Source organism: Indicator indicator, chromosome 16 (genome assembly GCF_027791375.1).
Source record: "Indicator indicator isolate 239-I01 chromosome 16, UM_Iind_1.1, whole genome shotgun sequence".
NCBI classification, from domain to species: domain Eukaryota; kingdom Metazoa; phylum Chordata; class Aves; order Piciformes; family Indicatoridae; genus Indicator; species Indicator indicator.
Genome location: NC_072025.1, coordinates 16,061,727 through 16,088,665, shown reverse-complemented (window position 1 = coordinate 16,088,665; position 26,939 = coordinate 16,061,727). Strand labels below are relative to the sequence as shown.

The window sequence follows — 26,939 nt, the reverse complement described above, 5'->3', positions numbered from 1 at the left end:
CTGCTCAAAAGTCTCCCTGGAGCCTTCTCCAGGCTGAACAACCAGTGGATGGAAAAGGTTTCTGTCATGGATTTTAGGAATTGTACCATAGTAGTCACAATTTTTTTCATCAGAAAAAGAGCTATGTATAGCTTTGAGGGTACACAACTCCAATTTCCTGACATCTGAAAGTATTTTTAAGCAAGCAGTATTGCAGCTGAAACTTCAGACCTTTAAACTCTGAATTGTATTTTAGATGCCAAGCTGTTATCAGATGATGTTACACATTATGTTGTCCCTGACTGCAAGATTGTTCAAGATTATCTTGAGATTCTTGAGTTTCCAGAGCTGAAAGGTATTATTTTCATGCAAACAGTATGTCAAGCCGTGCAACACCAAAAAGGACGCAGGTATTTATCCTGTACTAACTTATTTTTAATTTAAATTGAAGTAAGGATACTTTGTAAAATATATATTTAAGCACAGTAACCCAAAGCCAGCAAATAGACTGTGGTGATTTTGGTTTTAGGTAATTCAAATATCTTAATGTAGTTTTACAGAAGGGAAAGAACTGGATCCATTGTGACCCACGGGCGTCAATGCTTGTAAATTTTGGTTTTGGTTTGCTGTGTTAAAGACAGGGCCTCTTTCTTTGGGGAGCAATTAATACTATGATATTGTACTTAACCTATGTATTCATAACATCAAAAGCATCCATAATGGGAATTAGAAAAGCTTACTTAGAGATGATATTTTAAGTTTTATCATCAATGGTGTAATTTAATTACTTCATTTCTTTGTGCATGACAGTACATTTCCTTGAGGTTTTCAGCTGTATTTTCATCTGGAGTTAAAACAGCATTAGCAAAAGAAAGCACAAGACTCTTCTATAGTCTGGAGAAGGGGTCTTATAAGGAGGGCAGAGGAAACTGGGGTTTTTTAGTGTGGTGAAAAGGAAGCTCAGGGGACACCTTCTTGCTCTCTACAGCTACCTGAAAGGAGATTGTAGCGAAGTAGAGGTTGGTCTCCATAGTAGGAAGTGATAGGATGAGAGGAAATGGCCTCAAGTTGCACCAGGGCAGATTTAGGTTGGATATTAGAAGACATTATTTACTGAAAGACTTGTTGAACACTAGAATAGGCTGTCCAGGGAGTTGCTTGATTCCTTGTCCCTTGAGGTGTTTCAAAGAGGCAGAGATGTGGTGCTGAGGGACGTGGTTTAGGGCCAGACTTGCTAAAGTTAGGTAATGGTTGCACTTGATCTTGAAGGTCAACCAACCAGAAAAAATTTATGACTATTTATCCTCTTTGTTTTTGAGACACTACAACAAGTTACGAAGTCTAGTCAAGGATGCTCGTCACGACTGCATTGTGTTTGCTAATGAATTCCACCAGCACTGTTACTTGCCAAGAGAGAAGGGAGAACCCACAGAGAAATGGCAAACCAGGTAGGACTATGCTGGACAACACTGTGACATTGTACTTAGGAATATGAGCATGCATTAGTTCACACTCTTGCTCTGCTTAGCTCTGGAACAGTTTGCAGTAACTGAAAGCCTAGATTGTGCTTTTGTGATTAATAAAGTATCAGCATTGATTTCATAGGAAATTAGACAAAAATGTACTCAAACACAATAAAGCTAAAAAAAACAGCTCATTTTGAATTTACGCAGACATTTTAAAGAACGCTTTAGCATAATGAACAGATCACACACACCTGATTGGACTATTAGATTTGGTGTTCGATAGCTTGCAAACACCACAGCATGGGAGTCCTGGCAGTTCCACTTAATTTTGATAAACTTTCACTCAGAGGAACAATATGTTATGATGCAGCTTGGGCACAAGTGGATATATTGGGGAGGAATCATTTCATTTTCCTCTATTCTCAGTGCTTAAGTACAGCACATAAAAATTTTTGCAGCTATGAAGTTTATGTAGCTTGGTGTATACATCTTGAAAACATGACTGTTAAACCAGAATCTTGTTTATGGAAAGCCTGCAAATGTCTTGCAAGTGGAAAATGAGATATGCCAGAAATTTGATTTCAAACTTTGCTCTTCTAGGAGTATTTACAATGCAGCAGTCTGGTATTATCATCACTGCTTGGGGCAGATGCCAGTTGTTATGGTAACAGAAGATGAAGATGCCATCGGGCAGTATGGAAATGAAACAGAAGGAGTGTTTGTGATTTCCTTCAAGGTAACATGCCAGAAAAATAAAAGGTTTCCTTTATGCTGCATCAAAATGATGAAGCAAGTACATTAAAGCCCAGTGTATGCTGCAAATCATTTCAGAGTTCACATTTAAGAAAGCTATGATGCTAACTCATGTCTTCATTTATCAAAGAAAGCAAAGATGTCAGTCATGGAAATGTCATAAAAAATGGTGGCAGTGAGGAAAGCAGAGAACTGAAAAGAAAAACAGCTACTCTAAAGATAGAGGTCATCTTTCTTAGGAACCCTTTTCATTATTTTTCATGTTTTTAAGGTATTTGGCATTGATGAGCAATGATCAGCTACGTCAGCCAGCTGTCTAAAGCAGTAGTGCAGGCTGTCCATAAACAGCTGAAACCTAAATATCCATCAGCCTTATTGTGCCAGTTTAGTTTGGCCTTGACTACTTAGGACAGAGTGATGTGTGAGAAGATAATTCATTCTGCATTTCGTTGTTGATCTCTGGTACTGCTTGCATTTAGCAGGATATGTACATGGGGGGTTTATGTTTAGGTGTGAAAGGGTGTTAAGTAAAAACAGGAGCATTTACCTTAAAGCTATACAAAACATGGTGATGCTTTGTTGTGTTTATTTCTGTGAGGCAATGGAAAGTGGCCCAAATGTAGCATACAAACTCAATAAAAGGTGTAAAATAATCATGGCTTGCCAGTCTGATTTTTCTGCTCTGGCACTTTACAAGTACTATGTAGCCTGGATAGGGTGTATCAGTAGTAAAAGTTTGTGGCTCTAGTTTAGAATGCTCTCTTAACAGTCATGCCTCCTTTTTTGTATTTAGTAAGTAAGTTGAATATGGAATGAATTTGGAATGAATCTGTGGTGTTCAGAGCAGGGACATTGAACTGGAAGAAACTCTATTGAGATTAAACGTAAGGAAGAAATACTTCCCCATGAGGGTGGTGAGGCACTGGAACAGGTTGCCCAGAGAAGTTGTGGGGATTCAACACTGGAAGCGTTCAAAGCCAGGGTGGATGGGGCCTTGAGCAACTGGGTCTAGTAGGAGGTGTCCCTGCCCATGGCAGGGGGTTTGTAACTAGATGGTCTTTAAGACCCCTTCCAACCCAAACCATTTTGTGGTTGTGTGATTACCACTCAGTAGTGCTGTTTGTGTACAACATATGCAGCAGCTCTTGTCCATTTCAGGCTTTCAAAATGTGTTATTGAAATAATAGAGACCTTTCAATAATTGTTGATATCTTTGCATACAGAATTACTTGGATAACTTTTGGCCTGACTTAAAAGCTGCCCATGAACTCTTTGACTCCATACTTCAAGCTCAGCGTGAACGGGAGAGTGAAAGCCAAGAAAACAAAGGGAAAGAATATCCTGAGCACTTACCTCTGGAAATATTGGAGGCTGGGATCAAATCTGGAAGATACATACAGGTAATTTGCTGTATAGAAAGCACACACACAACAGTGCATTCTGGTGCTTGGTCCCGAATTAGACTGGATAAAGAAATAGTGCTATAGTGGGAAGAGAGGAAGAGAACAAAAAAGGAAGAGATAGAGGAAAGGATTAGGAGTCTCAAAATATCTTTCCTGCTTCATCTTGTGAACACGTGGGGTTTTTTTATCTTGGAGAAGTTAAAATGAGAATTCCTTATTGAGAATCTTAAATTTACTATGGATTTTTCTTCATGCTGATATATGATACAAATTGTGAAACCAGGTGTGATATGAAGCAGCTAGATCTCATTCTTAAGTGTAAATAATGTTGCACAAGGGCAGCATTTCTTACTTCATTGGAACAGAGATCTCAGTAAAATTAATGTATGATTTTATGGCTGTTCAGGGCCTTAATATAGATTGTTGGTGGACAAGTATCCTCCTTTTAAAAATAATATAAAGAATTAGAAGTAGTAGTTTATTCCTTTCTTGAGAATTTCACCAGCAAAGAGAGAACAGGACATGAACATAAAGGTTGAGGCTTGTAGGAGTAACTCCAGATTCCATACTGAGGCAGGCAGCAGAAGTAATCTCACGCTGCCAGGACCTTTACCATCTTACAATTAAATTGAGCATTAAAAGAACTTAACCATTCCCTCCCACAAGCGAGTACTTAAAGTTCCACATTGTACATTTCCCCCTATGGAGAGAACAGTTGTGCTCACGATAACTTGCATACCGATAAAACCTACTAATTTATCTAAAAAATGATGGAAAACTAAAAATGGTGTACTTTAGAGTTGGCTATTTAGGGGTCTGACTGTTCCATTCTGCTGACCAGTTTATTTTTCTTTTAGGGTACACTGAATGTCAATAAGCACAGAGCACAACTGGAAGCTTTTGTTCGACTTCAGGGATTTGCCAGCAAAGAAACAGGTGAAAAAAATGAGGGCTTCCACAATGCCTTTTTGACACTGCTTGTGCTTTTTACCTGAAGCCATGTAGCCATATCTATGCAGCTGTTCAGGTGTTAAGATGAAAGCTAAGTTACTTCAATAGTTGGGTTATTATCATGGGCCAGAAGGGAGGCTGAAGGTGAACCCAGAGGATGGTCCTCTTGAGAAACCAATACCTTTTGCATCCTCCTTCTTAGTACCTTTTGGCCATGTTTAGGACTTGTCTTGCTAACAGGTTTCCCTAGACCTCTTCTGAAGTTGAATACTGATGCAAACTGTTACCTGTCTGCTTTGCTCTTTTGCCTGAAAACAGTGTTTGCGTAGATATTGACAGAATTAGGAAGCTGATCATTGTGAACATAATAGGAGAGATGCCTTTTGGATCAGATTGGAACACCAGTATTGCCTTTCTGGTATGAGTTAGGAATAATCACAGAATCATAGAATTGTTCAGGTTGGAAGAGACCTTCAAGGACAAGTCCAACCATTAACCCAGCACCACCAAGTCACCACTAAACCATGGCCTTCAGCATCATGTCTACATGGCTTTTAAATCTCTCCAGGGATGGGGACTCCACCTCTACCTTGGGCAGCCTGTTCTAGGGCTTGACAACCATTTTTGGGAGGAAATTGTTCCTAATATCCAACCTGAACCTCCCCTGAGGACATTTCCTCTTGTCCTATCAATTGTTCCTTGAGAGAAGAGCCCAACCTCCACCTGGCTTCAACCTTCTTTCAGGGAGTTGTAGCGAGCCAGAAGGTCTGCCCTCAGCCTCATTTTCTCCAGGCTGAACAACCCCATAAATAGCCTTGAAAGAACAGCCCATTATCCTTGTGCCAATACATTGTCCCAACTTCCAGTAACAGGTACTTCCAAGTGTTCCTGTGACGGACCCTGCGATCAAACCAGTATTCAATGCACTCATCATTATTTCAAAACTGGTTTTATTCTGCACCCTGCCCAGAATCCTGTGGTAATGGTTTCCATGATAGAGCTGTGTTGTGTGTTTTCGTGCTGCTGCCTAGGGACAATGAACTCAGCCTAGCCTAGGCTGCTTTTTACCCAAGATTTCACTTACAGAATTGCTTAATATCTACTTAAAATTTTTTAAAGTTCTAATTTTCTTGCAATTTTAATTACTTGCCAGTGGTCCTTGTGTGAAGAAAGCATATTGCGAATGTCATTTGCTCTTGATTTCAGCAGAATGCTGCCAAGAGCAGAGGGATTTGAATTGTTGAGCAGTTTATAGTTCTACTTCTTTCTATTTTAAATTTAGAACTTCGAAGTGACATCCTTATTTATGGGGCCAGAGCTCGAAATCGTGCAATCCATGGTGATGTGGTGGCTGTTGAGTTACTGCCTTTGCAGGAATGGAAAGGAAGGACTGTTGCCCTTTGTGAAAATGAGAGTGAGGATAAAGGTCCTGCGGAGACCACTGGTGACCCTATGCCCACAGGTATCATATTTTGTTAAGGGTCCATGCTGTGTTGTACTGTTATTTTATAGTCCCTTCTCTTAGTTTGTGTGTCTATGTTAGGCCTCCATCCAGGGCTAAAATCCAGCAGTTGCTCTATCACTTAATGACCCCTCCTTGACAGAGTAGGGAAATTGGGAAAAAAGAGAGAAGATCCATAGGTTGAAACGAAAACAGATTTAATCAAACAGCCAAACTGATCCCAGTGCCAATATAAAGTATATAAAGTTAACTCAGCCCAGCAAGAGTAGGGTGGATGCAGTAAACAGGAAGGCAGTCGTCAGAAGTAGAAAGAGGAGTAGGGTCAGGAGGAACCAAAACAAGAGCAGGAGTCCAAACAGGAAGCCTCCACCCTCAGAAAACTTTCCCCTTAGTACTGAGCAGGACGTTTCTGGTATGGGATACAGCTGTGGCCAACTCAGCTCAGCTGCCATGGCTGACTCCAAACTGTTAACGACCTGCAACCCATGGTGGGCCTGGGATTCTGTCCCAGCTAAACCAGGGCACTGTGATTCTCACATTTTTGTGCATCATAATAAATTTAAATAATGATCCCAAATCAAAGCATTCTAACATCCCAACAAGAAGGCCACTAGACTCTTTGTATATGCCCTTTTTTTCTTGATTTTCAACAGAAATAGGTGAGTTACTGTAGTTTTCTTCCTAAAATACTGAGTTGGCAATACTTTGCTACTCAGATACATGATGTCACTCTTCACAGCTCTTGAAGAGACCAACTGCCATGCTAGTACAGACCAGTTTCCCAGAGTGTGCCCTCAGCTCCCACTATCACTGCTGATTATACAGAAAAGATAACAGCATCCTTTGAACTCCTTGATGACGAAGCATGCTCAAGATGAAAACGTTTTTTGTTAGGTGAAGAAGTATCCAGCTCCCATTACAGTGTCACACATGGGAGTCCTAGTTGAAAATACTACTCTGCAGGTACAGCTACATCTTAAAAATTTGCTGAGTTCAGAGTTAAAAGTTTCAGGAGGTTAGTTCTCTTCCTGCAAGAAAATGCTGATTAATTTTGATATTTACCATTCCAAATTGTATTTTGTACTAGACTTGGCCTCATTTCAGTAGTACTGGGAATCTGTCTGAAGAATTTATATCCTGTATCAATTGAAATCTATACAATGGGTTAGTCACATAAATAAAAGCTCATTAAAATCTGTCTGTTCCAATGATAACTTAAACTTCTAGTGTTGTCTGCATACCATATGTTGTTATCAACTGTAATACAGATTTGTGGACACTTCAGTTCTTACTACAAAGCAGTGAATCTTCTGTACCTCCTACATAGCTGCTTTCATGCTCCTGTTTAATGTACAGCCAAAAATATCTTTCATTAAAAGGTAAAGTGGTTGGAATCATTCAAAAGAACTGGAGGGATTACGTGGTCACTTTCCCCTCTAAAGAAGAGATCCACCCTCAGAGGAGAAATGCTCAGAAAGTCCTTGTGACACCTTGGGACTACCGAATTCCCAAAATCCGGATCAGCACCCAGCAAGCTGAAGCATTACAGGTAACTGGACAGAAGTGTTTCTTTATTCTGTGTTCCTGTGGGTGTTAGATGCTCTAATGATGTTTCTTTTGGCAAAACCATGGGTAAAGCCATTAGTAAAGTGAAGTCTGTGAGAGTAGTTCATTTTCTGCCTCAGAGGAATGTGCTCAAATCCTGTCAAAACCACATCAGCTTCAGTTGATAAAGCTTCTTTGAACTTGGGATTTGGGCCACCATCCAGGTACCCTGAGCATTTATATACTTCTTGCTGTGTTTTTTTTCTCATAAATTAAAGGCCATAATAGGGATATAAATTGTAATAGCCTGTGTGGCTTTATCAGACCTGTGATTATGTAGAACTGTGATGAAAGTAAGGAGAGCTTTCCAACAGCTTGATCGTGAATTGTGATGATTAGCCAGCCATTAGCTGTAGGAAGAAGAAACATGGGTTTGTTCATTCCTAACTGCTTTAAGTACTTCTTCACAGCAAAAAAGTAAATTCCAATTGTGCCCTTTCTGATATAAGAATTTTTGTATACATCTTGGGTTTGCTTTTATTTTTTATGTTTCAAGACAGATTCTCCATATAATGACCCCAAATGGGTCTTTGATCAGGAAAGAAACTAAATTATCAGTATTTATTTGTGTGCTTCTCATTGTGGATTTCATTTTCATTAGTCTAAAGTTTTTGGAGTTGCCAGTCTTACTTGCCCCTGAAGAGGTGTTCATACTGATTGCCTGTCAGGAGCAGACTGCTCTAACAGCATTGTCTTGCCGCAGGACTGTAGAGTTGTTGTGCGTATCGATTCCTGGGACTCAACTTCTGTGTATCCAAATGGACACTTTGTGAGAGTTCTAGGAAGAATTGGAGATCTTGAGGGGGAAATTGCAGCCATTCTAGTGGAGAACAGCATTTGTGTTGCCCCTTTCTCAGAAATTCAGGTTAGTGTTTGTGATTAGATGCATTTTTTTCTCTGTTGATTTACAGGTTTTCATCTCTCAAAGAGGGGGCATCCTCTTACAGCTGAATATCTTAGTTGCTAACAGGTTTGGAATGCCAAAAACTATTTGTAGGTTATATTTCTGAGCTTACTTTTGGATCAGTGGTTCTATAGATACTACGAACTTTCAACTCAAGCGCTTTTAAGATAATCTGTTTGCTATGAGGAGAAGGCTATCCTGCTTTAGCAGGGGGATTGGACTAGATCCCCAGAGGTCCCTTCAGTCCCCACCATGGTGGGATTTTGGGATTACAAACTCTTCATTTTAATTTGAAGTAGAATTTTAAGATATTGCTGCCTTTAATGTGTTTATGGTACTGACCCTAAAGGTCTGGTTCTGCTAAAATCATTCTCTTAAATGATTTTGTCTTCAACCAGAAGGGGAAGCAGCTCTCACAGAGAATTATTTTGATTATACCTACAAGTAATCGAAAGAAAAAGAAGGTAAAAAAAACAACAGGCACTGGTTATGTTTGCCAGAGCTGCAGTATCACCCCAGTCTTACCAGTTGTTAATAAAGTCTAGGTTTCTTTTCACTTCTGTTTCATACTTTCCATAAAGTAAATGTAATAGACTGGCTTGGAAAATACCTAGAATTGGCCAGGATGATAAAGTACACAGAATAATAAACACTGCAGTAAAGGACCAGCTAATTAAGTCTAAGTCATCGGCTTCTTTTTGTAGCAAAGATGTAATTGTGTGTCCATCAATAATGTTTTTGTACAGATGAGTGAAATGCCTGTGAGTTCTGCAGAGAATCCATGGAAAGTGAATCCAGAGGAGGAAAAAAAACGTCTTGACTTGAGAGATACACACTTGATATTCAGCATTGACCCAAAAGGCTGTGAGGACGTGGATGATGCGCTGTCCGTCAGAGCACTGCCCAACGGCAATCTGGAGTTAGGTGTTCACATTGCAGATGTCACACATTTTGTGGCAGCAAATTCTTACACAGATGTTGAAGCTAGAGCGAGGTAAGTGATTTCCTAAAAATTAGAAAATTTATGGAGATGCCTTAAGGAAATATTGGAAGAGAGGAATCATTCTTTCATGTCATGGAAACAGCTTGTTAAAACTAATATATAACTAATGATATTCTGCTTTTATTGGATGGAAAAGGCCTGCTAGGGAAGAAACTTTCTAACCTACCTTCACCCTTTGACTATGAAATTACTCAAGAGTTATAGTTTGTCTTTCCTTAATTGATGTTTGCTTTACAGTCTACCTGAACATGAGTGATTTGAAGTATTTACAGATCACTTGTTTGCATTCCAAAGGAGATGAATCTTCACACAAACACCCACAAAATGGAATTAAGTCTTAGTTTAATTTAATTCCAGAAGTATTTGCCAAGCTTGTTTTAACATCCAGTCTCATGTTTTAATACACCAAATACTCCATTCTTTTTTTGTGTGTGTTACTGCCACTGTTTTGAACTTACATTGCTGACTCACTTTATGAAATGTTTTCTCTGTAGATGCAAAGACATGTAAACTGTAGAGCTAGGAGGGATGTTTGGTGTAGCTGGTAAAGGTTCTCTTCTTAGCTGAGCGTATTTTCTGCAGCCCTAGCTCTGGCCTTAATGGCATTTGAAGATGATACCACAAATGGGGATAGACACCAGTGGGTCCTTGTGAGAACACTAAATGTATTTTATTCCTCAGGGCAACAACTTACTATTTAGCAGATCGCCGTTATGACATGCTGCCCTCCATCTTGAGTGCTGATGTCTGCTCTCTTCTCAGTGGAGTTGATAGGTAAGATTTGGGATACTAGCTGCTTTTGCACTTGCTCTTTGAAGCTTTCACTGCTGTTTGTAAGCCAAGTAGTATGGAGCCACAAAGAGTGGAACACAATCACTGTCTCATCCTCCACTAATGTTTATCTGTACCCTTAGCAATTTGCTTTGTATTTGAACAGCAGCCTGAAGGTGAAGGCATCTTTGTTCTGCTTGCACCCTTGTGAATGGTCACAATTTTCACTGTCGTCCTACTCTCAGATGTGCCATTACCCCACTTCAGTACAATTTACAGGGTTAATGGGCTGGCTGGCATGAGGATGTGCAGGGTGCAGATAGGGGCATTGTGGATGCATCTAATAAAACAAAAATTAATAAAAATAACTATTGCAGTGTAGTTATGCTTTAGAATAGATGTAGCACATTAATCTTTGGGGTAATCTGCCTCTACTGGTGGATTGAACATGCTGTGGATGTAGTTGGTCCTCGTTTATTGAGTTGTGATACAGAGGAGGGAAAGGCAAATGGCATTAGTGGCATTACAGAGTGTCACATTATGGGTAGGATCCTGATATCTGCCTGTCTCAGGCTGCTCACTGGTTTGGTTCATGAAGAAAAAGACGTTACCATTAAAAAAAAAAAAACCCAGAACGAAACTTGTAGATTTGTAACAGTTGTGCTTGAAATGCTAAAGTCACCCAGAACTATTAACAGGCTTGTGATCTTCTCTTTAAGGTATGCTGTAAGTGTCTTGTGGGAACTAGAGAAAGAATCCTACAAAGTGCTGAGAGTCTGCTACAACAAGAGCATCATTCGCTCAGCGTACAAGCTGGTGTATGAGACAGCACAGGGATTATTAGATGGAGACACAAGTGTTGTTAATGATATCCTTGAACTGAAAGACTTGGATGAAAGAACAAGACAGAAGAAGTTGTCTGAACTGGTTTGGGCAATATCAAAACTCACCGAAATAGCCCGACATGTTCGAGCCAAGCGGGACAGCTGTGGTGCTCTGGAGCTAGAGGGAGTAGAAATCCGAGTGCAGCTGGATGATAAACACAATATCCATGATCTCATCCCCAAGCAGCCGCTGGAGGTGCACGATACTGTAGCAGAATGTATGATTCTTGCCAACCACTGGGTGGCAAAAAAGATTTCAGAGCATTTTCCTCATCAGGCTTTGCTGCGCCAACACCCTCCGCCACAGCAGGAATTTTTCACTGAGCTTCGAGAATGTGCCAGTGCCAAAGGTTTCTCCATGGACACACGGTACCTTTTATCCCTTAAGTGCTTTAATCAAAGTCAAGAAATTTACTGTTTGACTAGATTATAGTCACAGACCATCACACAGAGTGCCAATATGGTGGGGGTTGGAAGTGACCTCTGGAGATCATCCAGTCCAACCCCCTCCTAAAGCAGGGTCACCCGCAATAGGTTGCCCAGGATTGCAGTGTCCAGGTGAGTTTGGAATCTCTCTAGAGAGGGAGACTGCCCAGCTTCTCTGGGCAGCCTGCTCCAGGGGTCCAGCAGCCTCACAGCAAAGAAGTTTCTCCTTAACAGACACTGCAAAGCAATTCTACACAAAATGTGATCAATGTGAGTGGGAGATGATGTTCTGAACAGGAGATGCCACTTCCACGTGTGGCAGTGTCTGAATAATTTTAGACACACCCAAACAATTCCTGGTAGCGGTGAAGCTCTTTAACAGCTTTGTTTGCACCCCATTTCCTGTAATAGTGCAAAAGGGTATGTGTTTAAATCCAGTTCTGTGCAACAGTCATTTTAAATGACTCCAAACAATTCAGAATTACTTTGTCGCTTCTGGCTGTGAGCTTCATCCTGTGGGGGAGGCATTTCTGGATACCACAGAGTGTCAAGGGCATCAGTTGTGCCTCCTTTTGCTTGGACATCATTTTGTCCCATTTGTGGTCTCCTATACAGAACAGCTTTTGGCTTGCTCTTTTGCACAGCACGGATGGGATTTTGCCCCAGTCCCTCTTGATTCTCCAGGATGCAGGAGATCGGGCTGTTGGGGAAAACTGGGGCTTTTTTTCTGAAGAGAATAATGGTTACTAAACTGTGTGGAACATTTTAGTATCATTTTGCTTGTCTTTCATAGTTTTTGTAAGTAGTAATTTTGATGTGCTTGGTAGGCTGTTTGTAAGTAGAAGCTATTTTAACCAGGGATAGCCTAGTTTTCTTCACAATTAAAACACTTTTTTGGCAGGTCTAACAAAGCACTGGCTGAGTCTCTGGATAAAGCAAATGACCCCTTGGATCCAATTGTAAACATGCTGCTGCGGTCTATGGCCACTCATGCCATGTCTAACGCTCTCTACTTCTCAACTGGCTCATGTTCTGAGCAGGAGTTCCATCATTATGGTATCTTGGCATTTTGGTTCTTATCCTATTCCTGTTGTTACTTTTGTTATGCATGAGGCAGTTGATTCCTTAACACCTCTTCGTTCTTCGCTTGTAGGGCTTGCTCTGGAGAAGTACACCCATTTCACTTCTCCGATTAGAAGATACGCTGATATGGTTGTCCACAGACTCTTGACAGCAGCAGCTCTGGGTGAAGCTAAAGGTGATGTTAAGGATGATGTGTTCAGTGATAAGGACCTTCAGGAACTGTGCAAGCACATTAATAACAGAAACAGGGTAAGATGGTCACTGTGCAGGTCTCTGTGTGTTTGGATGGTACCCAACAAAACAGTCCTCACTGTAGCTTTGAGGTACATAGCATCACTCATTTTGAATTATAATGCTTTGAGGGTTTTTCACTTAAATACCAGCTTTCTTCTGAGAGTGGTTGTGAGAGTGACTTCATATTACATCTGTACTGCATAGAATGGAATCATTTTGGTTGGAGAAGACCTTTAACACCATAGAGTCCAACTATTAACCAAACTCTACCAAGTCTGGTGCTAAACCATATCCCTCAGCACCACATCTCTGCAGCTTTTAAATCCTTCCAGGTATGGCGATTCAGCCATCTCCATGGGGAGCCTGTTCCAAGGTCTGACAACCCAACCTAAACCTCCCCTGGTGCAACTTGAGGCCATTTTCTCTCATCCTGTAACTTGAGATTGACCCCCACCTCATTATGAATTTCTTAAATGCAATTTTTGTTGGGGACAGGCAAGGGAGTAACTTAGAGAATAAAGAAACAATGGAAATCAAAGCCAAACAAGCTCATTCTAATACTCATGGAGGTGGTTTTGTCTTTTTTTTTTTTTTTTTGGGGGGGGGGGACGGGGGTGGTGCTTGCAGGCAGCCCAGCGTGCTCAGAAACAGTCTACAGAACTCTTCCAGTGCATGTACTTCAAAGATGAAGCCCCTGAAGCAGAGGAGCGCTGCATAGCTGATGGGGTCATTTACTCAATCCGGACCAATGGCGTGCTGGTCTTTGTGCCCAGGTGAGCTGATGAGAGCTTCAAGAGAAGACAGAAGTGTTACTAAAGTTGTGTGAGGACACCTCTGGTTCTTGAGAAGTGTTTGTAGCATGGCCTGGTGGTGTAGATTGTTGTTACTCATAAGCAGTGCTTTGGCCATGCAAAGCACTCTGAATATGGAGTTCCCATGAGGAAATGGGAAGATGTGCTGCAGTGTGTATTTATTTAAAAGGGTATTTTTTTAATAATAGAATTTCAAAATCACAAAGCCCTGCATTCTTGGGACTCTTTTCCCTCATCACAGGCTGTGGCTTCTGCAGGCTCAGAGGACCTTTTTAACAGCTGCTCCTTGTAGGAGGCAGGGAATCACAGAAACAAAACATTATGGGTTGGAAGAAACCTCCAGATATCACCAAGTCCAGGCCCCCTGCCAAAGCAGGGTTACCTAGAACAACAGGATTACCTAGGAAAGCACAGGAGATATTTGCGTGGTGGTGGTTGTGGCAGTGAGGCTCTTAGAGCTGCCTGCATCTTAGCCCAGCCCATGATTTACATTAGATAACAAGTCTTTGCACAAAGCTAACATTGCGTTTTAATCTCTGAGCTGTAAAATCTTTTTAATATAGTAAATGTGCTTTGCTCATAGATTGACAAGTGAATGATGTAAGGTGGCACTAGTCACCATAAAACTGGAGAACATTGCCCTTCATAAGGCTTAGCCAGCTCTTCAAGCTTGGGGAAGAAAACCTTTCCTCTCCCTTGCTGGTTTTGGACATTTTGTGTTAGTTAATGCTCTTTTTGTCTGGGCATGAGTGGTAGCAACACTGCTGTGTACCTAGCTAGCCAGCAGGTATGAGAAATTAAACAAGCAAAAAACCCACATATCCTATGGGGATAAGGTAAAGTAAACCACTATGTGAACACCCTGGACTTCATGAATACAGCCAGGGGCTGCTTGATTCTGGCCCCAGACTGAGGTGAGCCTGGAAGCAAATCAGCACACGGTAGGCCTGTCCTCTCCCGTACTCCATGAGGCTTGGATGCATGGTTGAAGTGCCAGAACCTGCCCAACCACAAAAGGCTTCCTTCCAGAGAGCTCAGCACAAGTGCACTGCTAGTGTTTAAGTAACCTTTTTTAAATGGACAACTATTTCCTCCCAGTGCTGTCTGGAATAACTTGTAATGCTGTTCTTCTATCCTCTGGCCATACCAGGCTCTACCCAGATCATGGATCACTGCTTTCACAACACTGTAATTACTGTCTTCATGCTAGTTTTGGGTAGGGGTTTCTTTGACAACACGCATCAGCATCCCAGAAGCAGAATTACATTTGTCCCTTTATGTTGGTTTTATATAATCCTAGCTGGCCCCATGTTGGTTTCCAGATGAAGAGAACTTGTAAGAGTGAACATTGCCAGAATAGCTTCTGTCTGCTCATCTGCTTTTTTGTAGATATGGAATCAAAGGTGCTGCATACATGAAAAACAAAGAAGGCTTAGTCATCTCTTGTCAAGGTGATGGGAGCTGCGAATGGAAGCCTGGATCACTGCAGCGCTTTCAGAGTAAAATTACTTCCACTACAACTAGGGGAGAATCAGTTACATTAAGCCTTTTTGATCATATTACAGTGAGTATTTAACCTGGAGGAAGTAAAAGGAAATAGCACTATCAGAAATAAAATATTGTTTATGTTGCTTTGAAGGTGAAAATACTTGTGCAGTCTTCACGCTGCCACGCTGACACCATCAGGCTTGAGATAATGAAGAATGCACCGTACCAGACTCCAGCCACAGAAGTCTTCCAGAAGAATTTCCACTTGGTGAAATCTGACCTGGTAAAAGAAGTCAGTCAGTCTGCAGAGGAAGCCCAGCGTGCCCAGGAAAAGGCAAGAGATGAAGTCATTGATGAAGACTATCAGGAGTACTGCCAGACCAAGGGAGCCAGCCTGTACCAGCTGCTGGAGGAGATAAGGGATTTGGCCCTGCTGGATGTTTCAGCTGACATCAGAACTTGAACTGCAACCCTGGCAACATCTGCTTGTTGATATTCTGCTCCTCCTCACTTTGTATCATTAAGTTGGGGTTGTTTGGTGTTTTTTTCTTAAAGCAGTCTATTTAACTAATCAAAAGTCCTTTTAGTAAGAAACTAAATGTCTATTTTAAATAAGAATTATTTTTACCTGATTATGAACATGGATGAGTTTTTAAAAGATTTTGTACATAAATCTCATCTCCCAGACTAAAGAGAGTGTGGTGAATACTTTTAACCATCATTTGGTTACTTTCCCTTGTTGTCTATAAATTAAGTTCTTAAAACCTAAGTACTACGAGGCTGGTGAGAGGCCTTGAGCACAAGCCCTATGAGGAGAGGCTGAGGGAGCTGGGACTGTTTAGCCTGGAGAAGAGGAGGCTCAGGGGTGACCTCATTGCTGTCTACAACTACCTGAAGGGAGGTTGTAGCCAGGAGAGGGTTGGTCTCTTCTCCCAGGCAACCAGCAGCAGAACAAGAGGACACAGTCTCAAGCTGCGCCAGGGGAGGTTTAGGCTGGAGGTGAGGAGAAAGTTCTTCACAGAGAGAGTGGTTGGCCATTGGAATGGGCTGCCCAGGGAAGTGGTGGAGTCACCATCCCTGGAGGTGTTCAAGAGGGGATTGGATGTGGCACTTGGTGCCATGGTTTAAATAGTCATGAGGTTTAGGGTGACAGGTTGGACTCGATGATCTTTGAGGTCTCTTCCAGCCTTCTTGATTCTATGATTCTATACTTCCTCCAGTTGTTGGTTATCCTCCTCTACTGTCCAGGTAGTTTAACTCATAGCTGCAACCATGTAAGAAGGAAACTCCACCACACTAATCTAGAATACAGAACGTTGTTACTTACAATCTCCCAGCTGCACATCTGGCATAAAATAACACCTGCTGATGAGCTTGCTGCACCTGTTCCAAGTTCTGCTCTGTTAGCAACAGTCTACCCTGTGCTGTCGGAAAGGGCAGGCTCAGCAGAGGTTTGTTCATTCCATAACAGGGAAAAAAAACAAGATTGTGAGAACAGAACCTCAGGAGCCAGAGTCAGCAGAAGAAACTAATTTGGTCAATGCTGAAGGATGTTCCCTGAAGGGATGGCAAGGCTGGAGGGGCTATAGTTCTAATAGCCTCACACAAGAGCTTCAGGCTTGATTTCTGAAATTTAGTAACTCCCATTTTGTAAGAAAAAGATGCCAGTACTTGATAAGCAAGTTAAACTATCCATAAGACCTGTTCAGACACAGCACAACCTCCTATGACCTATACTCTCTCTTAAAAACCCATATAATACAACTTTATTAGAAACTTCACCTGTCAGGATCCCGCTTCATTTAGTCTGACAGATGTGAACAAAACCCAAAGTAGATTTTAAAAATATCATTAGTATTTCGTAAAGGATGTTGTAGGAAAAAGGATGCAGAGCTGTTTTGTGGTGTAGGGAGTTGCTCATCTGCAGCTTCAAGAGCAGAGTTCTCTCCAGCTGTACTGATGTCACACTGAAGCTATGAAGCTCCTAGAGTCGAAATGCTAAGAGCCAGTAGTGTTTCAATAGAAACATAAGTATTGAGGTCTTTTGGTCAAGGTCATTCCAAGTATGGAGAAGGGTTACAGGTTTTCACTGGCATAGTCCGATTCTGTATCTCCATTCTTAGCTTCTGTAACAGTAACCATGGCTGTACTAACTTGAGTGTCTTCAGTGAGGTCAGCAGGGTCCTGATCAGCTGGGGTGTTAAACTCCTCTTCTGAGAAACCAGTGGAGAGCTCTGCTGGAAAAAAACAAACTAAGCAAATTTCCTACCATGAGAAAACACCTGTTGTTTCAAAGCTATTATTACATGGCATGACAACTAGGGAGTGGTTTGTGACTTAGCCTTGAAGGAGGAGCACAGTTTCAGTTTGAAAGCTACAGAATATGCTACCTCCTAGAGCAGCAGTGACTCCCATTTACACTATGCAGGTCAGCTGTAGAAGCTGCTCAGGCTGCTGACCTTAATGCTAACACTGAAGTCAAGAGCTGCTTACCATTGTGCTGGGACTGGCTGTTCCACTGCAGCTTTGCCTGCCGACGTTCCAAGGCCAGCTGCCTGTTCTTCTTGATTCGCTCTTGTTGTTCTTCTGTGAGGGTTGCACCAGGCAGAGAGTTGAGTTCCTCTGCCTTTCCAGAGCAGGTACGTTCATCTTCAGCCGTTGCATCCAGTCCATTGCTTTCCCCTCCACTATCTGGTTAGAAGTGAGGGGTGGGAAGGGGGAAGAGAGGCAGAAATCAACACTTCAACCCAGAGAAACTGTTCAGCCTCTGTCAAGACAACATTTTAAAAGTGTTTCTATGTTCTACATTTTAAAGTTGTATTGACAGCTGAACATCATTCCATAATTTTCTGCCTAGACCCACATACCTTATACTTGAAGTATACAACAAATGCTTATTGCATCCTAAACAACATTACAAATGCCTGAATTTAGAGAGGCACAGCTCAGTGTACTAAATTAGCAGTCACAAACTGTGCTTGAAGGTTGAAGAAAATAAATTTGGGCAATCCTTACTGAAACAAATAATTTTCTTCCCACCCCTACTATTAGGACACTGTCCTTTGGGAAGTAGTAGGACTAGTTACAAGAATCAGACATGTTCACAGACATGGAGTAGCCAGCTTTGAACTTGGTGTGTACTAGTATGGAAGATTTACTCCTTTGCCAATATTAAAACATGCAAATGGGGGCAGTCCAACTCTGTTAGACAAACTTCACCCACCAACAGAGAGCAGAGCACTCTTGAAAAGAGTGCCCAAGGCAAAGTAGGCTTGTGCCTTTGCACCACTTTAAGCCTGTGAACAGAGAAGTTAGCTGACAACAAGATTTTGGCTGTTAATACAATACTCTAGCTTGAGTTTTTATTTCAAAACTGTAAGACCATGGAGTTTTTCAGCTGAAGCCTGAGTAGCCGGAGCAGTCCACTCACGTGGTTCAAGAGTGGATCAGCAGCACATTTATACACAAATGTATGGAACCATCGCACAGAAAAATCTGATAACTCTACAGACGCTGTCGGCAGGAACCATTTGCTTTACTCTTTGTGGTGTCTTATGGCTGCATTCTGTTTCTAGCAAATGCAGCCCTCAGCAAAGACGGCCACATGTCACCAACTGCCCAAAGGTTGTCCCCACAGGAGAGAAGCTTTTACCACTGGTTAACTCATGCACCAGAACACCTTTCCCAAACACTGGCTGAGCTTGAAGCTGGGTGAACAATAGGTAGATAATTTTGAGAGAGACCCACAATGAAGGTGTGAACATCTGCAAAGGCCATCAGGGACAACTACGAAAGTCTCTTGTTTCTGCTAATAAGGATAGTTTCAAAATACCAGATGAACTCTGCTCCCTCTTTTCATAAAAAGAAACTTAAAAAAATCCAGTTTAAAAACATTATCTGATTGGAAAAGACTCTTGAATTTGTTACATGGCCGGATTTTGATAGTGGAAGAAGAAATACTCAGTAGTAGATATATGCTGAGGCTGACAGGCCTAGCAGTGCCCACTACACCCTGACTGCATTAACAACCTGTAGTATAAGAAATACAATGAATTTGATTTCTGCACCAGTAAGACCCAAGAGCTCTTTAGCAGGCATGAAGACCACAATACAGACCAGTATGTTTACTTAATTCCAGGGGTTGAGGAGGGGGGAGCAGTGGTGGTATTTTTTCTAATAATTCTGGCAGTAATACCCATTTTCTGTTTCCTTTCAGTATACTACACACTTTCATGGATTTTGATAAATAGGTAGCATTTTAGTTCAAGTACCAGGTCAGTTTCGTCATCTGAAGTCTCACAGAGTCTTGGTTTTAAAACAGAGGACCACTCAACAATTTCTTCTATGTTAGAAAAATGCATCATGATCATCAATTTCTGGAGGGGAAGAAAAGGAATTTTAAGCACTGAACAAAAGCGTAACAAGCATACCTTCCTTATTTGCAAAGTCTTCATGTAAAATAGGAAGGTCAAGTCTAATCCGCTTGAGGCAGGTCTGCAATTGAGAGATTAAAATACCAATATTTCATCTGGAACAAAATCTGTGTGGCACTGATGTTTCTAATGCTACTCCAAATTCTTCTTTACACTTTGTTACTGTGAAAAAACAAAATATTCATCTCACTACACACCTGTTTGTCCAACAATTTTTAATGCTGTGAATTGTTTTCCTAGTCCTTCATCTATCACCCAGCCAGATGAAGCAGCAAGCTTCATAACTCTTCTGCAGGTTCAAATGTTAAAAAAACCACAAACCACAAAAAACTAATAAACAACAACAAAAAATCAAAATCCACAAAATAAAAAAGTTCCGGCACTCTTACGCTAATTACTTCAGTTAAAGATGTCCTGAAAAGTCAAAGTCAATTCTCTGAAGTGCTAACTCAAATAAAGGTTATAACTAAATGTAAACTTTTATGTTGAAAAGAACCAGTTATTTTTAACAATAAGAGAAAGTAATTTAAATAACATTATACTCCTTCGTGGTGTACACGACTGAAGTCTTCTTTTGTGACATAACTGTTCTCCTGGCTCTCTACAACTCCCTGAAAGGAGGTTGAAGCCAAGTGGGGGTTCAGGTCACTTCTCCCAAGCAACAGGACAAGAGAAAAGGACCTGAAGTTGCACCAGGGGAGGTTTAGGCTGCTCATTAGGAACAATTTCTTCCCTGAAAGGGTTGTCAAGGCCTGGAAGGGGCTGCCCAGGGCAGTGGTGGAATCCCCATCCCTGCAGGGGTATAAAAACCATGTAGACATGATGCTGAGGGACAGGTTTAGTGGTGACCTCGCAGTGCTGGGTTAACAGTTGGTCTCAATGACCTTAAAGGCCTCTTCCAAGCAAAACCTACCTTTCATTCTTAAACCTACCTCTTCAGACTATTCATAAAGAGCAACTGATACGAGCAATACATACCTGAACTTCCTTTTTGTTTCCCAACATCTCCACTCTGTCGATAAAATCCTCAAATTGCAATTTTGGAAAGAGTCGATGAGCCCAGTGCTCCATGTGTCGTATGAGTGTCTTCAGGTCCTCTGCCTAGGGCATAAAATAAAGATACACAGCTGGTGAAAGCTAAGCAGTCAGTGGACTGCAGAGGGAAAGGGGACAAGAATATTCCCTCAGCAAGAGACTTGAAAGTCTCTTGAAAATGTAAGTAATATGAATACATGGGTAACTTTTCTTCCTCTAATCACATCTACAAGTGCAATTTTAAGCCATGAGAAGAACAATCCAAGTTTGGGAAGTGTATGTCATGCTTGTCAACATGAAAAACTTTGGGACAGAGGTGATGCAACAGCCAGAACATTTTCAGTACCAGAGATGGTAAAGGCACTCCACAGGTACTTGGCAGTCTCATTAGCCTACTCCTATTTCAAAACCCTTTTTCTATAGATGATACAAAAAGAGTTTTGGAGCAGAAGTAAATAGCAGTTTTAAGACTTTGTTAAAACATTCCTGTTTGTTTTTTTAAATTTGCAACTAGAAACCCCATCAGGGCAGGCTCAAATACTGCTAAAAAGCTGGGTAACCACAGTGTAACATCAATTCTCTCCATTATCAGATGAGCAGCGATCTATCAAATCTAGAAACAAAACAAAAGCTCACAAAGTCTCACCTCATGCCCTTTACCCTTGAACTTTACGTTGTCAAACATGTGTCTTAGTGCTGGAAGTCCTCTTTCTGAAATTAACCTGGCAATGGGAAATGGGTGAAGTTATGTGAAACCCATACTTCCCTCTTCTAATAAACAAAACCACACAAAATCCACAACAAAACTAAACCCAGAACACAAACAAATCCCCCGCACATTCCTTTAAATAGCCCAAAGCTACGGAGCGCTATCTGAAAGGTGGAGAGAAACAGAAAACACACAAAATAGGACAAAGACTGCTGCAAGACCCAAGACTTCCTTATGAAGAAAACTGAATGTTCAGTTTTGGTACCTATATTGGCCAAGTAAATCTAGTCAGATGTATGATCAAGGTATTCACCTGTGGTATCACTGACCAACTTTACCAGTGTATTTCAAATGGAAGACACTGAAAGCTCAGATTGTTTCTGTTGCTTATAAAGAACTTGTCACTTTTACCAGAAACAGCAAAGAAAATATTAAAATTCTTTATCTTTATATGGAGTTTATCCCATTGGTAGGTAAGTGAGGTGTTAACTGTACTTTAAGTAGTGCCTTACAGCCACCATTACACTGAGGTTTTATTTTGAAGTAGACTTTAAATAAATTAAAAAAAAAATCTACAGTACTATGTTTGAAGCAAAATAAAGACAACCTAGCTGGAAGTGTCCTATGTATAAGTAATAAATATCTCTTAACAAAGTATTAGTCATGTACTAAGTCCCAAGAAGATTTCCAGACAGTTAAAACAAGCACTAGCATTACAGGTAAGCAAAGAATAAAAGGTTGAGATGCAGTGCAAAATAGGCACTTTCATCTCCAGAACTCTTGATCTCTGACTTGGCTAAGATTGACCAGGGACCAGAGCCACCTTTATCATCCTCCCACAGCCATATACCAAATTCATTACAGAAAGAAATAGTGTGTTATAAATCACCTATGGGCATCTAGCTTCGGCATCTGTCTTTTAACTGCTTTCCGTGTAGCTACAGCAGAATCCTTTGTTTGCGATTGCTGGTTTCCATCTGCTTCTAATAAAGAAAATAATGCAAATATATAACACAACTGACATCAACTGCAATTTCATCATGCAAATGTTAAGTTTCTAGACTATCAAAAACGCAGCACCACAAGAATTCCATTGCAGGTACAGTACTCCAGACAAACCTCTGCATATTTCACCTTGCTTCTCCCACAACATAGATTGGGGAAAAAAAAAAAAAAATCCATCTCTTCAAAATATACTGAGGAATCAACTTTTCTAGCAAAGTAGGTTCTTTGAAAGGGAAATTTCCTAATTTTTGAACTTTTATATTGTATTGCCAGTCGAAAGTCCATATACTTTTTGATTCAGACCAGTATCTAGTACTGACTGCAACAGACAAGGCACTGCTTCTCATCTCATCACTAGTAACTTGTTATCATACTTATTTCTTGCTTTACTTTTTGTTACTTTGGACATCAAGAATTCAGAAGGTTTCCTTTTCACACATGAGGAATTAAATCTATCCAAAAATCCTATTTTCTAGTGAACAAAGGAGGGATCAAGGGAAACATGTTTAGCTTTATAGGCAAATGGGAGTATAAGTAAACAATAGATAAAATAAAATCTTTGTACTTTCTATAACCTTGTTCAGTACACAGCAAGATCTTTTCAAATACCAACAATTAATTTTTACTGTCCTTAAGTTTCCTGGATTTTCCCCAGGTCACATGCTTTACAAAAATCTACCAGCATCTTGCTGGAATGCTACATTCAACAATCTTATCTCTTCTGAAATCCAGGTTGTAAAAGGTTACACATTTTGTTAGAAGAGTTTGAATTTCATAAAGATTCATTTGTGTACATACTTTTGTGGAACCTACAAACGTAAACTTTTCCCAGAAACTCAGACACACACAATCCATACCAATTTAAATTTACAGACTGTTTTCTTATCTACACGAGACCTTTTATGCAATAAGCTCAAGGCAGTGAAGTACCACACCAAAACCATTGGTTTTACAGCATTTCATTGTCTATACTGCAAAATAGAATATTTATGGGTCACAGCTATTCACCTCCATTAGCTTGAGCCCATTCAACATCGTCTTTTCCTGGTGAGGCAGGAGGTGGGAGAGGTGGGAATGTTTCATCTTCTGTATTCTCATAATCAGGAAGATCAAACAAGTTGTTCTCTAAAGGATCCATCGTTGCCACAGAGGAGCTTTCTTCTCTTCCTGCAGAACATAGCAAACACACTTGAAGAGAAGCAACAAGAAGGCTGCTCAAAAGCAGCTGAACATTTGTTGCATGCAGTGTGTCTACGACTTTTCCAGAAAAAAAAAAAAAACAACTTTATATAAATTAAGCAGCAGATACGATACGGGTGGATGACACAAACCAGCCTCACTGGACCGATTAAGTCTGGCGTGTTTCAACTCATCAAAGTTACCTAGGAGTGGCAGGTTCGGGTGACAGGAACAAGACAAAAGAAATGGTTTTCTAATCAAAGTACTTGTAGTCACAGCCGTTTACCATTCACATCCTTGAAAGTCAAAGGCTAACGGGGGGGGGGTTTGCCAACTTCCCCGCTCAGAATCGCGTCTGGAGGATTCTCCTTTCCTGCTCCTCAAGCGAAACTAATTCCAGAGACTTTAGTACACCAGCACAGCTGGAGTTTAGGACGAGCCGGTCTCACCACGGCTCCATTCCCAAGCTGCAGGAAACTTTTTTCTTCTTATTGTTAAGAGAAATTTCTCAGATGGTTTTAGCAGCAAGAAGACACCTCAAGCAGCTCTGTGTACACCGACCCCGACCTTCAGAGGTGAGCTTCCTACCTGGAGCCGAAAAACCGTCGCGGCGGCTGAAGGAGTCGGAAGAAAGCTGCGAAGTTGCTCGCACGGCTTTTCACGGCCAGTGCTCCGGAGCCACAATCCCGTGCCGGGCGCCACGGAGGCCCACTCCCTTCACACCGCCGGAGCAGCCCGGAGGGAGTGTCTATTTGTCTCCCAGCGGCGGAAAGCTAGAAGAATAGGGAGCTTCTAGTCTTCTTTCTGAGGGAAGACAGTTCCACGTACACCCGAGCCAGCAGCTCCCGCCTTCCCTGCCCCCCCGGCCAGAGGCGGCGGCGGCGGGCGGGAAGCGCCGCGAGAGGCCCTGGTCTCGCGAGGCTCCGGCTGAGCAGACTGAGGGCAGCGGCCATGCGCATACGCGGCAGCGCTTTTGGCGCCAAAATGCCATGGGCGGGGTGTGGTTGCTTAGATGTTTGCCTTGACGGAGCCTTGGACACGCTCTACTACCACAGCTTCAGGCAAAAGTTAGCTTCAGGCAAAAGTTGTTAGGGTTGAGGGGTTTATTTGAAATATATAAGATTGCTTGGCACCTCTACGAGGCAGCCCCAACATAGGATTTAAAATCGTGTATGCTGAACCCTTTCTCTCTTCCCTTTTCTTTGAGGAGAGGACCTAGAGCAGGTGGTAATCACGGGCTGTTCTCCAAGGCCAGAGCCTTCAGGTAATTTACAACTAAATGGTTTGCAATTGTCTAGACTGTCATAAAGCCACCAAGTTCTCTGAGACTTGGCTAATGTGCACATAAAATGCCTTTTAAGGGCTTGGACTGTGGGCAGCAGAATCAATAGGAGAGAGGCTCCAAGCTGCAGGGTCCAGTGCTGTCAGGTTTGAAAAATGCTCTCCCTATAGGTCAGTCCATGGAAGTGTATCTGACTTAAATTACAGGTTCTTCGTTTAAGCAAAATGAGATAAATTAATGTCAAGTATTAATACATTAAAGGAATTGGTTTTCCCTTGTTTCTCTATAAACTTGACATCTAATATTTATGGCAATTTAATGTACTCCTTATAATATTACAAAGAAAATCAATTGCAACTATTTTCCAGTTGAGAAAAATAAATGTGTTTTCTTTTAGTCAAATTTATTTTAACAGTTAATGTTTATAATGTGCATTCCCAAATGCAGCAGCTTGTTTTATAGTCAAGAATACATTAGCTATAGGGAGAACACACTAATGGATTTGTTAGCACTGAATCTAATTATCTTAACATTTTAGATATGGCCAATTTCTTCAATTGACTGAGGCACATGAAGTATGAAAATAAACACAAAGATATACTAATAATCATAGATCAAGTGCTGGTAATTGCAAGCTCAAAACAGTGTAAAGATTTGTGTCTCATTACTGAAAACCAAACATCTTTGCATTGAAAATAATAGTCACTATGTTAAAAAGTCTTTACAAACAAATTAATTAGCTTTTTGTCTGTAGCTTAAATATGTGGTTCATACCAACCTTATTGATTCTGTGATAACTATTAGTGTGATACATTCTTTCATTTAATTGCTTTCCTTAATACTAAATGGGGAAGGGGTTTTGTGTGTGAAGTAATTGGGTTTGAAATACTTAGCTAATGTCAGCCAAATGTATTAGAAGCTCAGGATTTCAAAATTCCCACAAATTCCTGCATATTTTCTGCAAAATCAACTGGTAAAAGAAGAGAAACAATGTACTAAGGCTCTTTGAGAGCAAAGGCAGAGAGAAGGTAGTGCTTGCCCAGGTCAACTGGTCTGCATAAGCACAGCTCAGTCCTGCGGTGTTTTGTCTGTGCCAGAACGGGTAGGTAACAGATATTATGAAAGTGCTTGAAAGATATAAAAAATACTATAAAAAGGTTAAAGCAGAAGATCACTTAAAATCTCTGCAGAGGAGCAGAGTGTTATAAAACGTACCATATTTATGTAGCTTGAATTAATCAATATATTTGAAGAGCATTTAATTAGAGACTGGATTTGATGACCGAGGTGATTCTTTCCAGTCCTATGCTCCTAATTAAATGAAAAGCATATGCTGGTGGGCATTGATTATCATTTTTTCCTCAGGAAATGGATAACCAGCCACATGCTGATAAAATAATGAGAAAAAGAAAGCAAAAACACAATCAAACCCCCCCAGTCCATAGCTTGCCTCTATTCTAGAAAAGACTTCTGGTTTCTAGTTGAGGTGAAATGGAAATATTACTTGTTTATTTCTGTATTGAATAGTGTCATCTTTTTAGAAAACCTGCAGAAAATTGGCACCTTGTTTTATATTTCAGTCTCATTTCCTGGTTTATGTTACACATAGTATATGGCAAAGAAAAATCTGTAAAATGGATAATTGGCTGCTTTTACATTTGAAAGGTTTTTCTTCTTTAGGAGTACATGTTCTGCAAAAACCCTGCAAGTATTATGTTGGCTTAGTCATTTTTAACATTAATTTCTAAGCTTTTCATAAACATTTAAGATTGTGTTCTGATCCACAGAGTTCTTTTTAATCCCCTTTTCTTGAGGAAAACAAGATGTTCAAGACAGGTGTTAATCTCTGGCTGAAAGTCAGTTTGTCAGCCTCCTATTTTTGATCCTGTTAGCCAATTTTCATCAAATTTGAATCAGGATACTTAAATTCCATTGTTATGGGACTAATTATTTCTGTAAATTGCTTTGTAAACCACTAAATTGGTTTAAAATTATTAAATCTTACAAATAAAAGTTTGTATGAATGTGTTTTGGCAGTAAAATATGCAATTTTACGTGGCAATTGATTTGGG

The 26,939-nt window shown here is 40.8% G+C and overlaps 2 protein-coding genes and 1 non-coding gene across 4 annotated transcripts; 1 reads left to right on the top strand and 2 right to left on the bottom strand.

The window, feature by feature from the left end:
• Positions 1–235: 235 nt before the first annotated feature.
• Positions 236–15,822, top strand: DIS3L (DIS3 like exosome 3'-5' exoribonuclease). Of its 2 annotated transcripts, XM_054388265.1 has the most exons (16): positions 236–389; positions 1,299–1,427; positions 2,046–2,181; positions 3,422–3,598; positions 4,459–4,537; positions 5,835–6,014; positions 7,394–7,563; positions 8,323–8,484; positions 9,270–9,517; positions 10,208–10,300; positions 11,017–11,550; positions 12,509–12,663; positions 12,761–12,939; positions 13,552–13,697; positions 15,126–15,300; positions 15,376–15,822. In XM_054388265.1, the coding sequence occupies exons 1-16, from the start codon at positions 346–348 to the stop codon at positions 15,685–15,687; spliced, it is 2,919 nt and encodes a 972-aa protein (XP_054244240.1). In that variant the 5' UTR covers positions 236–345; the 3' UTR covers positions 15,688–15,822. The 2 variants fall into 2 exon arrangements, with proteins under 2 accessions (XP_054244240.1, XP_054244241.1); XM_054388266.1 differs by lacking the exon at positions 1,299–1,427 and having other exon boundaries at positions 243–389.
• A 1,158-nt stretch (positions 15,823–16,980) lies between these two features.
• On the bottom strand, positions 16,981–23,565 carry TIPIN (TIMELESS interacting protein). Its single transcript, XM_054388032.1, has 7 exons — positions 23,415–23,565; positions 22,291–22,378; positions 21,339–21,414; positions 20,636–20,758; positions 19,655–19,718; positions 17,718–17,915; positions 16,981–17,458 (listed from the first exon to the last, which is right to left on the bottom strand). Exons 1-7 carry the CDS (start codon positions 23,542–23,544, stop codon positions 17,301–17,303), a joined length of 837 nt encoding a protein of 278 aa, XP_054244007.1. The 5' UTR covers positions 23,545–23,565; the 3' UTR covers positions 16,981–17,300.
• Positions 18,692–18,828, bottom strand: LOC128972417 (small Cajal body-specific RNA 14). Its single transcript, XR_008489264.1, has one exon. It is a non-coding gene; the product is annotated as a small Cajal body-specific RNA 14 (non-coding RNA).
• Positions 23,566–26,939: the final 3,374 nt, after the last annotated feature.

Excerpts from the sequence above, each read along its gene's own strand:
- TIPIN (XM_054388032.1), bottom strand. The coding sequence starts at position 23,544 with ATGGATCCTTTAGAGAACAACTTGTTTGATCTTCCTGATTATGAGAAT. Across the intron at positions 21,415-22,290 it reads CCGAAGCTAGATGCCCATAG|GTTAATTTCAGAAAGAGGAC; the intron begins GTGATTTATAAC and ends TCCCATTGCCAG. Across the intron at positions 19,719-20,635 it reads GAAACAAAAAGGAAGTTCAG|ACCTGCCTCAAGCGGATTAG; the intron begins GTATGTATTGCT and ends TCTCAATTGCAG.
- DIS3L (XM_054388265.1), top strand. The coding sequence starts at position 346 with ATGCAAACAGTATGTCAAGCCGTGCAACACCAAAAAGGACGCAG. Across the intron at positions 3,599-4,458 it reads AATCTGGAAGATACATACAG|GGTACACTGAATGTCAATAA; the intron begins GTAATTTGCTGT and ends TTTTTCTTTTAG. Across the intron at positions 13,698-15,125 it reads GTGCTGGTCTTTGTGCCCAG|ATATGGAATCAAAGGTGCTG; the intron begins GTGAGCTGATGA and ends GCTTTTTTGTAG.